At 39.4% G+C, this 11,940-nt stretch overlaps 1 protein-coding gene across 15 annotated transcripts in view; it reads right to left on the bottom strand.

Annotated features, from left to right (window-relative positions):
* Positions 1 to 2,087: 2,087 nt before the first annotated feature.
* The window catches only part of COBL (cordon-bleu WH2 repeat protein), a 228,174-nt gene continuing 218,321 nt past the window's right edge, over positions 2,088 to 11,940 (bottom strand). For all 15 annotated transcript variants that reach the window (XM_089776491.1, XM_075921658.2, XM_089776492.1 and 12 more), the window contains 2 exons: positions 8,848 to 9,102; positions 2,088 to 3,373 (listed from right to left, as the gene is read on the bottom strand). In XM_089776491.1, coding sequence (XP_089632617.1) covers positions 3,356 to 3,373; positions 8,848 to 9,102 — 273 coding nt within the window. In that variant the 3' untranslated portion in view covers positions 2,088 to 3,355. The remainder of the gene's footprint in view (positions 3,374 to 8,847; positions 9,103 to 11,940) is intronic.

Genomic DNA, 11,940 nt, shown 5'->3' with positions numbered 1-11,940 from the left:
AGGGGAGTTGAAGGGAGTGTGCGTTCCCTTTGAGTTCCTGCAGTGTGGATGACACCAAAATTTGAGCTAAGATACTCAAGCTATGCAATTAACGTAGTTGAAGTTGCATATCTTAATTCAGACATATCCCCATGTAGGCTGGGGTGAGGAAAACACCCTCGATGGCTATCATTTGCACATTTAAAACCATAAACCATTCCATACTCCATAGTTCTAACTCTACATACAAGAGTGACATATACCCCAAAATAAGATATATAGATCCGGCAGATTGAGACATTCAAATCGATAGGTTACATGAGGTATTTTGTCAAAAGCATCTTCGAGTTATGCATATTTGTGTCCATAAGTCAATTTCATAAAGCATGGGAAGTGGGAGGAAACTGTCACAGTAGTCACTTACACCTATACAAAGTGTCAACACTACCAAAATCCAATCTCTCCATTGCTTTATGTTGGTGATCACATTTTTACTCCCTCTTTGAACAGGCATACATTGAAGACGACAGAGTGGGGAGGGTGGAGAAGAAAGGTAATCGGGTCCCATGGAAGTGCCTTGTAAAAATCAGTGAGATGAATAAGTTTGTATACAATTCAGTGAGAGGTGGAAGATTCAGCTGATGAAAAACCTCCATGATCAGCTATGTTAAATATTCATAATCAGAATACATTCCTTATTAACAATGACTGTTTTCCACTGCGCCTCTCCTCCTGAGAAATTCTGGTTAGGTGAATGCTAGAAAACCCTCAGCTAGCAGAGGCATGATGGAAAAGCTGACGGTCCCTATTTTGGCCTTTCCAGGACAGCACCCACTCTGCTGGCTTTCCATAACTGGAGCCATGCAGGGACACTAGAGGGAGTAACCTAGAGATGAGTGTTTTACACAGGTTTATGCATATATACTTCCTTATCTGGTCATGGTCTCTAAGCACAGTGCCCCAGAGATATTATTCATTCTTTTAATGGGAAGAGATTTGTTAGTACAGTATTGACTTTAATACAGGTGCAAATTAACATTCCCATTTGTTGGGAACATTGTGGCCTATTTTCAGGCAGCAATCCTGCTCTTCATGTAAGTGAAAGCAATGATGGTGGTGAAGAGGAACAAGAATTGTGTACTCCTTTTCCAGCAATGATAGCATAAGAAGTTGGACTCCTCATTGGCCTCATTGCAGCTTTACCTTGTTCTGTGATCCCTGAAGTGGATTTTTTATCATCTTTTCGGCATCACGGTGAATTTGACATTTCATATCACAGATGATCTTACTCTTATAACTGCTTTATCCTTTAGATTTTGATAATTGGAAGTCTTTCCAAGGATAACTTTTATCAAATTTAGTGCCGTGTCATTAGTGCCAACGTCATGTCATGGCTGAGGAAGACTGTATGGGTCGAATCGTAAGGCATACAACATACATTACATCATCCTCCCTAGATCCAATTCTGCAGCCCTTACACATGCATGCAGTCCCACTGAATTCAATAGGCCTAATAACATAAGCACCAAGGGCTATATAATCAGCAAGCACTAAAGAATTTCACTCTCATATTCAGAGAATATACTTGCAACTCCTTATCAACAGGATCTACACTTGTATTCAGTGGGATTACTCATATGAGTGAGCATTATTCCTTAGAGTAACAATTGTCAGGATTAGGTCTTATGTTGGTCAATTCATTTTTATGGAGTTACCTCTAGTTTTCTGCGGTAGGATAAATTGGGAAGATTCTATGGCTCAGAGGACCACTATGTAACTAGGCCAACCAGCTTGACAAAAAGGTGAGCTTAACTGATTATCATGGGATCTAAAACAGCATGTGGCTTTGTGACTATACATAATTCCATAATGAGATAATCTTTCTCCCTCAGTGTCACATTAATATCAGGATTTACATCAATTTGGTTCCTGGGTCCATTTGTTAGTTTTTAATAGCATTCCCATCAGACTGGCAAGGCGGCTTTCAAACAGTGTCCATGAAGACTCTGAGAGCTGTACCACAACATGCTGCTGCATTGCCTTTTCATCCCGATCTAGTTCCCACTTTGTTCTAAAACTGCAAAGAGCAAGGCAAAGAATCCTGCAGGTCTTGTACAACATGTTTTATTTGTGGCACTAACAGACAAATATTTTACAATATATAACATACAGTCATATTAAGTACAGATGGCTGAACAGTCCTCTTTTTTAACATTAGCAACACTACACAGCGATGTTTTAAACTCCCAGCTCTGAAACCCTCCCCCATTAAATATTTCCATTCTGGGCTGTGTACAGTGATAGGATGATCATAAAAAATTTAAAATATACAAACTCCCACTTCCTAAAATTCATGACAATATAGTAAATGTGAGCAAAATGTTGACTGATCTGTCCTCCTTAAGTTATCATTTCAATTTATTGAAATAGTTTCAAAATATGTCAACTACCAAAGTAGTTAATATTTGTAAATTAAGCTGCTATAAATAATTGTGAGACAATGCTACAGCCATAATTAACTAGAAATAAGGGGACAGATTATGTACAAGTTACAGCAGCTCAGGATCTGACCCATAGATTGGTCCTGTTCTTACATATGTGAATAGGCACACCTCCATTTTAGAGGGCAGTAATGAGTCCTAGATCCTGAAAGACTAGGCAGTGTTTTGAAACGTTCATTAAATCCTTCACAGTCTCTGTTTTAAGTGAAGGTCCCTTTTATTTTACATCTCAACACTTTCACAGTGTCATGAATATTACTAGGGTTCAGTACATGTCATATTCCTGTTCATTACCTGCTTAGTGAGAATTCTAGAGATATAATAATCTCCTAATGATATAACATAATAGCATATGGCAATCTAAGCATTTCAGAATCTACCATTTTTTTCTTATAATTAATGTTGATGGATCTGTATTATATTTCCTTTTTTTTCTTATTGGCTCTTGCTATTTTGTCCAAATCAAAGAGTAAGAAACAAGTACATTGTTTGAAATATTTGCATATTTTTAAGCAACTAAATAGTGAATTAATGTTATTGTTCAGACAGGCAGCAAAAATCTTATTTTTTCCCCGAATACACCATTAAAGCAGGACTATACAGTGTTTATGTTCTTATTAACCAGCCAACAAGAATACTTTATTGGCAATCTTAAATATTCAGAGGCAAAACACAGGTCCTTGGCACAAAAACTGTGCAGCAAAGCATTATATTTTCGCCTTAGAACCATTATGCAGGAACATACAACTGCAACTTATTTTGGCCCATAGGATAATAAGCTAAATTTCTTGATGTGCTTTGCCACATCAATCCTTGAATGATGATTATCTGTGTGTGAAGTTAGATTTTCCAATTACCTGTTCTTTAGACATGATTCAAACTAGGAGTGGGACCTAGAATGAAAGAAAAGCACATGATCACTCAATATGTTACTAAATCTCCAACTTTTGACATTACTAGCCAAACATTCTCTAGTGGGGTAATTTCATTCTTATTTTTATATCACCATTCTTTACTAGCAAATAATTTCCACTCAGTGAATTTAGTGTCTTTTCCTTCTTGAAAGTTATCTATGGACAAACAGATCAAAATTTTGAATGGATCAAAACATATTAAAATTTTCAAAATTATGAAAACATTATGAGATCAAAATTATGAGATCAATTTTTAACAAACTGTAGAATAATCACAAATGTGCATGGTGAGTATTCAATATCTGATAGCTGAAATATGAGCTGAGGTGGTTGTGACTGGTCAGATAAATTAACTGGTGGTGTATTTTTGTGTGGGGTCCTTGGTTAGGAACAGGCTTGAATTCAGGAAAATACTTAAGCACATACTTAAATTCATGCCCATCATGAAAACATTTAAGCATATGCTTAATTTAAGCTTAAGTTACAGCACATGCTTACATTTCCTTCCAAAATAGGGATGCTTTTCTGAGTCAAGGCCAGGATGAAAAGAACTTGAAAAGTCACTGGGCTCTGACTCACTTGAAAGGAGAGAGGATTTTAGGGTCAAATAGAAGCAAAATAGATTAGCAAATTTTTGATAATTTTAAAACTTTCCTTTCTTGGCTAGACAGGCTTTGGAAGTACTACGGATCCTTGAAAAATTAGTCTGATTAGCCTGAATGATTTATTAGCTAGGAGACAAGTTGAAATTTTCTTTTGTCTTTCACACAAAACAACAAGTGTACAGTGTACAGAATTTAATTTGTTAAATGTAACAAAAAAGTCCACTCTCCAGATATGCCGGCAGACTCCTCCACTATCTGATAGAAAATGCCTGAGCGAAACTCCCACTAATACAATGGAATTTGTATAGATGTAAGAATAAAATTGGCCCAGTGGTGCTGCAACTGTGTTAACTGACAGAAGAACTGGATCCATTCTATATTTTAATGTTATTAGGGCAGATATTGGCTGCAATTGTGCACGCAGCTAGTTGTATAACTGAGCATTCACATATGGAATATCTGTGATTGCTGGTATAATGATGGTAAATCCATATGCAAATTACACATACAACCACATGCAGAGGAATACACATTTCAGAAATCTGTATTTTCATACTATCACTGTGATAAAAGGAAACTTAAATAAAAGGGAATTAATATCACCAAACTTATATAAAGCCATTTGATGCAATATTTTGAATATATTATACCACTACTGAAAGTGAAGACCTAACGAATGCCACTCCATTAACAGAATTTTGCCCATTAATACCACCAGAGAATTTGGGTCTAGATAGGCAGTCAACCTTTTATTCTTTCTTATATCATCTGATTCATGCTCTTGCCCTAGTGATTCTATCTAATACTGTCCAGTGGCCCACGGCTTTCACTCAAATCCAGGAATTAAATATCTCATGTGCTCTTATCCAGAGTTGATTAGTAGCTAAGGACACAGGCCACTGAAAGCGACGGCAGCCAAAGCAAAAGGAGACTAGATAAGGGCTCCTGTTGATGATTAACTGTCCTTAGGATACGGTAACCCATAAAACCCCCTTATATACTCACATAGCCTATCTAACATAATGACCATGCACTTCTCACAGGTGGTCCCCAGTAACACACCTGCCACTGTATACATAATAGGCCTTATCTATGGCTTACTGGCAGACCTTGGAAGGGTGAACACCACATCATGTTCCTGGATAGGCCGATATTTCATTATTATTGAAACTAAAGAACTTCTCTAAGTTCCTGGAGCCCACCCCTTTCAAGTGACAGGCACATGCCTCCACTTCTTTATGGGCTGGATCCTGTGACCCCCATACTCTCAAAATGAGTCTCTGTCTTACACTCCCTAGGTTGCCAAACATGATATACCGAAGGCCCAACAAACCTAATCCCCAAAAGTGTTTCTCTTTGAGAGTCTTTGGACAAAAACGACGAGGAGACTCGTGGCACCTTATAGACTAACAGATGTATGTGAGCATAAGCTTTTGTGGGCAAAGACCCACTTCATCAGATGCATCTGATGAAGTGGGTCTTTTCCCACGAAAGCTTATGCTCCAAGAAATCTTTTAGTCTATGAGGTGCCATAGGACTCCTTATCACTTTTGCAGTTTCAGACTAACATGGCTACCACTTTGATTTTGGACAAAAAGAGTATTCAGTGACATAAACGCTTCCTCTTCAAAACAAAGTGGCTGCATCTAGACTGACAAGTTTTTCCGCAAAAGCAACTGCTTTTGTGGAAAAACTTGCCAGCTGTCTACAGTGGCTGCTTGAATTTGCACAAGAACACTGACGATCTAATGTAAGATTGTCAGTGTTCTTGTGCAAATACTATGATGCTCCCGCTCAGGGATAAGCCCTCTTGTGCAAATGTATTTGCGCAAGAGGGCCAGTGTAGACAGGGGAGAACTGTTTTGTGCAAAAAAGCCCCAATGGCAAAAATGGTGAAAAACCACGTCTAGATTGGCAAGGATGCTTTTCTGCAAAAAGTGCTTTTGCGCAAAAGCATCTGTGCCAATCTAGGCGCTCTTTTCCGCAAATGCTTTTCACGGAAAAACTTTTCCGTGAAAAGCATTTGCGGAAAATCATGCCAGCCTAGACGCAGCCAGTATGTTTTACTTTTCAGGAGGTGCAGAGCTTACAGATAAATGAATAAAAAACAACACAGCATCCTGCCTACAACTCATATTCCCCCTCAAGCCACGAAATGTTCAAGAAATCCTGGGTGCCCGTTCTCTTTGGAACCAAGTTCCAGCTCACTTACTGCAGACCCCTGGCTGTTAGTCAGTCTGCATCAGCTTGTAGCAGCTAATTTTCCCTCTCCGTTTCCATTCGGCAGTTCTTTTAGATGATCAGTTGTCTTTTGATCTCTAGGTACTTAGCCCTGGCAAAACAGCAAGATTGGAACCAAGGAATTGCCTCTTAATTGCCAGCTATTAATTTGGCCATTGTTTGAGTGTTTGTTGTGATGTTTCTTATCTTGGCCATTGTGTTGCCTTTGCTGCCTGGTTCCCAAGACAGCTGCATCTGGTCTAATGCCATGGCAAGTAACCCATCACAAATGAACACACAAATGCATGCACGTTATTCATAAAAACAATAGAGATTTTCTGGTTCTCCTCACTACGTACCAACAAAATTACTTCATGTTAATTCCAAAAGTTTCCAGAGGACAATGGAAGAGAAATCTACATAACTGAAATACTACCTGTTGACAAACTGCAACCAATAGCTAATAGAAAACATTGACAATGGCGTTCCAAAATGAGCCCGGCGCTCTTGCCTTCCACACATGCCCCTGTAGTTGTCTGATAAATGATGCAAAAAACATTACAAGCAAGCCAGAAAGCTGTAGTGCCTCTGGTCCAAAATCCACTCACAGCTGTTGTCCATGCATTACTCAAGGCTCACCAGCAAGCTTGATGCTGCAGCCATAAAGTAAGCAAAATATGACTCTCCCTCAAACACACAATCAGCCAAATAATGTCCAGCAGAACTATCCCATGCTGTGAACCTGCTAATCAACCCAGAGTGCCTATCTCTGTGCAACATATTTATAAATACAAAAGCTGAAATCCTATCTACAGTGAATAGTTCTCATCTTGCTTTGCAACTGAAATCAATCAAATAAGAATGGGCCTGATTCTGAAGCTCTCTCTACACTACAGAGGTTTTTTTTGGAAAAACGCGTACAGCTAACCTCCACAGGGATCATGTAGTTGGAGGAATCTACATTTAAACTATCTTTCCTTCCAGAAGACTTGGAACTCAGAAGGACTATGGAATTCCCTCCTGGAAGAGGTCAGGCTGACCCCAGCCCTGATTGTCTCAATGTGTAAAACCCACTGTTGCCAAAAAGTATTTCTTCAGGAATAGCATGGAAAAGAAACAACAAAAATACATACAATAATGCTGAAGATCCATAGCAAGATTTTTCTCTAGACAGGTGAAATGGAGAGACAAAGCCTCATTTGTTCTGGTGTCTTTTGCTTTTTCATGACATTGCTAGATGGTTGTACCATAATGATTGGTGCCTTCTACATCCCAAGACAGCATATTATATGTAATTTTACACATGCAAAATAACTGCAGAAATCGGTTTTGTTTAGTGTGCTGAAGTTGGACCCTTAGGAGTTTCCTGAAACACTGATTTGTTTGTGTGATGAAGTCTGATTCTATAAAAGTTGCACTTTACAAGAAATGAGATGCTTTACTGCTCTAGTATTAGTTGGTGGATAATATTGTTCAGTTTGTTTTATAAAGGGCAAATGGACAAGGCTAATCATATTTATGTGTTTATGGTTTGCATCAGCTTAGTCCCAACGTGGGAAAACTACATCTGTAATTACAAATACCCAAAAGCGTATGGGCTGAAGTCCATTCTGTAACTAAGTGAATTTTGGAATAAAGCCACTGAAGCCAATGGACCTGAATCTGTTTTCACCATCATTTTGTACATCAGGGGTAATTCAGTGTGACAGTAGAATCTGGCACAAAGAGTTTAATACAATCATTCCAAAATATACCAATAGAACTCAGAGGAATATTTAGGCCATTGGGGGTTGCATACATACAATTAAAAATGGAATGAAACCCGCAGAGCCTGAAACTGATCCCATATGAATTTGTACTGGTATAATTCTATTCACTTCAGAGGAGTTATTCCTGACTCACACCAGAGTATGAGAGTCTGGAAATCACCATGTGTTGTGTGTGCACATATTTGCATACTGGGTGGTTCAGTTTCATGTTCTTCAGAAGGTTTATGTAGAACCACATTTTATGAGAGATATGGATTGTATTAGTAAAAATCTGGCATACCGGAAAAGAGACACTGTCAAGAATATTAGGCCTCACAATTTGATTCAGTCAGCCTAAAGGATGGATGACTGGGGGAAAACATTGGGTACGAAAACCTATGATATGCTATTGGAATTAAAGGTGAATATTTATCCCTAAATTGCTTAAGTGCAGATATTTTTGGAAAAGGCTAGAGAAAAAGGGTCTCAGGGTCTAACTTTGGCTAGGTCCCATTGTTCAGAGGTCAAATGGAATTATTTTTAGTTTGTCAGAATAGAATAGAAGAGGCCACCCAATTCTATGGTTTTAAAAAAATAATACTCCTAATGTCTCTTTTTAAAAGAAAAATATCCCTGCACATTTTATTTTTACATGAAGAAAAACCATACTCGAGGTAATGTGTTTTAATACGTGTCCAAAGATGTGAGATGCAACACTAATCTTTCCATTGCCATTAGAGAAAACATGGTATGCATCCTTTTAAGTTGATAAAAAGGAAAAAATATGTAGTTAGCACAACTTGCAAACTGCTCTCAGGGCAGGATTGCAAGCTCAGCTTGTCTCAACTAAAAGGCTGACCATATACATGGGTACATTTACCTTTTTTAACCTGGCTGCTCCAGCACCAGAGCGAATGGCTTCCATTAGGGCCTCCCTTGCATCCCCAGGGTTACTTGTAGCAGTGGCATGAAATCTAGGAGCTGTCACGGACTTGTGGCTGGGAGGAGGCGGGGGTGGTGGCAGGGCAGGTGGAGGGGGGATCCGAAGTTGCTCTGCCTGAAAGTCTTCTTTATTTTGCAAAGACGGTTCTGCATTTCTAAAGCTCTGCAGCTCTTCAGAGGCTGATGATGAGATCTGCCAACAAGACAAACTGAAAGTGAATAGTTCATATCTGGCATAGCAATAAACTGTAATTATTTGACACTCGAGGCACACTTTTATTTCACAACTCCAAACTTCAGTTTGCTCAACTGATATATAATGTGTAGAACTTTTGTTTGCTCATTGGTTTAAACATCTGTTACTACTCTCTCACATGGCTCAGCTGGGCTGATTACCAGGACCAAGGACTTGGCATCGGCTCTCTCAGAAATTCAATCTTTACTTACTGTGACTTCTTGCATCCTTACAGTGTAACTCTTCTTTAAGTGTAAGGTAAAGAGTTGGACTGGGTGTGAGTTTGGGAATGACTGTAAGGCTTTTGGACTCAAGAAACTGTATTAGGGTAGCTGTAGGCACCAGGGTATCTCATTTACTTATAGTAATCGGTATGGTAAGGTGGTAATAATGGACGAGAGAGAGAGAGAGAGAGAGAGAGCTTAAGATCTGTGCTCATACTCCTAGCTTCACATTCAAATTATTCTTAAACTTACAGTTTCCATCCAACTTAAAAAGAAATAAAACCAGAGGGAGCTATTTGAAAGTAAATGGGGCAAATCAACTGACTGCTTTTCCAGTAGAGTTACTTTGGAATTCCTTAATCTAAAATTGCTACATGAATTATATGTGCAGAAGCCTGCTCTAATGTAAACAACTTGGTAGGGAGCTGGCTTGTGCTTTTTCAATAGACTTTTGTCTTTAACAATGTCCCTAATACCTATTAATAGCAACAATGTCATAAATGTCAAGAATTGATCTATCCTCAAAATGTTTGGCAAACAATATTTCCTTTGTATTTCCACATTTGTTCTGTGAGCATAATCCCCATTTCACAGAGGGGGAAACTGAGGCAGAGAGTGGCATGTGAATTATCGATGGTCAAAGAGGCTATGCCTACACTACCAGATTATTTATTTCAAAATAACAATTCCCAAATAAGTACTTCAAAATAAGCTTATTCCTCTTCGCAAACAGGAGTTATTATTTTGAAATAACAAACCCATTATTTCTAAATAACAGGCTTGGTAGGGTGGACACTTGCCTTTTAATTTCAAAATAAGGGGAGTTATTCCGAAATAACCCCGCAGTGTAGACATTCCCAGAAGGAGCGAATGGTAGTACAAGAACTCGGGAGTGGCTGTCTATTCCTGTACTCTGTCCACTCCAATACATACACACTGCATTAAACAGCACAAACCACATTGTGTGAAGAAGTAATACATGGTTTCTAAAGAAGTGTCCTTACAACTAATGCAAAAAGCCACTCTTTTGTACCAGAGAAAAGCAACTGAAAGAATCTCTATGATGATACAACAACATATTTTCAGAGTGTTCTTCACACGGATTCTCACCTATGCCCAAGCAATACACGGTGCAGTTCAGTACAATGAGTGGACAAAGGAGTCCCTTTCCACTTCTTCAACCCTGGATTGGCTATGTGCCAGGCTGCTCTTTCACTGCCTCTAGAAACATGCTGTTGTAACCACCAGTAGGCAGATTTGAACATAGGACTGCTGGAGCTTAGTAAAGGCAATTCTACAGCTTGAGCTATAAAGCCAGCTCTCTCTCAACTTAGTCTGTAGAGCTCCCTTGTTCTTTTCTCTTGATGTAAGTGGTCCACACCTCAAGTACATTTTTGTGCAAGAAAATTGACAGAGTAGAGGGCTCTCCCCATGAGGAATAACTCCTTTTTGTGCTACAGGTCTTGCGCAGAAAGGCAGGTGTGGTTGCTCTGGAGGAGGTTTTGCGCAAGAAACCCCTATCGAAAAAAGCACAGGTGCTCTGACAGCCATTTTGCTCTCTTGCGCAAAAGCACATCGCTTTAAGGGCTGGATGCGCTTTTGCACAAGAAGTTTTTGCACAAGAACTCTTTCGCAAAGGGCTTCTTGTGCAAAAACCATGCAGAGTAGACAAAGCCTAGGCCTGTGCATTACATACTTCCCCTAGCTGAGGAAGCACATCCCAAGCTTCAGAGACCCAGCTGAGATCCCGGACCAGACCCCACTTGTAACCACCACTAGGCAGATTCGAACCTCAGACTACTGAGCTTAGTATAGGGGCCGCTACAGCTTGAGCTATAAAACCAGCTGGATCTCAGCTTAAGCTGTAGAGCTCCCTCATTCTTATCTCTCACTTTACGTGGTCTAAGTGCCACGACATGGGACAGTAAACCACACACTAGGGCTTTGTCTACACTACACATTTTTGCGGCAGAAAATATGCTAATGCAGGACTCAGTAGCATAAGCCATGACATCATTAGCATATTTTCTGCCATTTCTTTTTGTGCCAGGGGTTTTTGCACAAAATGAAGCAGTGTAGCCGCTTCCATTTTGCACAAAAACCCTGTTTTGCACAAGATCCCTATGCCTCCAGGAGAGATCTTGCACATAAGGCATATTTTCTGCTGCAAAAATGTATAGAGTAGACATAGCCTAGGTGTACTGGTTACACTGTACTGTAAGTCAAGTCTCATAGGAAGCTGTCTATTCTATTTACCCAACAAGCAATGAGACATTCACAAGGAAGGGATACTGGAGTAGCACAGGGGAGAACAGATATTATATGTGGTTGGTAAACAACCTGTGAGCCCCAGATGTGTAGATAGTTGGTAATGGTTTCACTGCATCAGAGGGATGGGACCCTTCTTGCCCTTTGCTGGATCATTGAACAGAGGGAAGGTTCACATTAGTGCAATTCATACTCTAGCTTCTAAAACTAAGAAATATGGTTAGATAAATTCTTCCGACAGACAGTATCATCTAGGCTACGTCTAGACTACATGGCTCCGTTAACGGAGCCATGTAAAATAGTT

Source organism: Pelodiscus sinensis, chromosome 2 (assembly GCF_052426305.1).
Source record: "Pelodiscus sinensis isolate ZL-2025 chromosome 2, ASM5242630v1, whole genome shotgun sequence".
Taxonomy (NCBI): domain Eukaryota; kingdom Metazoa; phylum Chordata; order Testudines; family Trionychidae; genus Pelodiscus; species Pelodiscus sinensis.
Note: the sequence above shows the minus strand (reverse complement) of the source record. Positions and strands in the feature narration are given on the sequence as shown.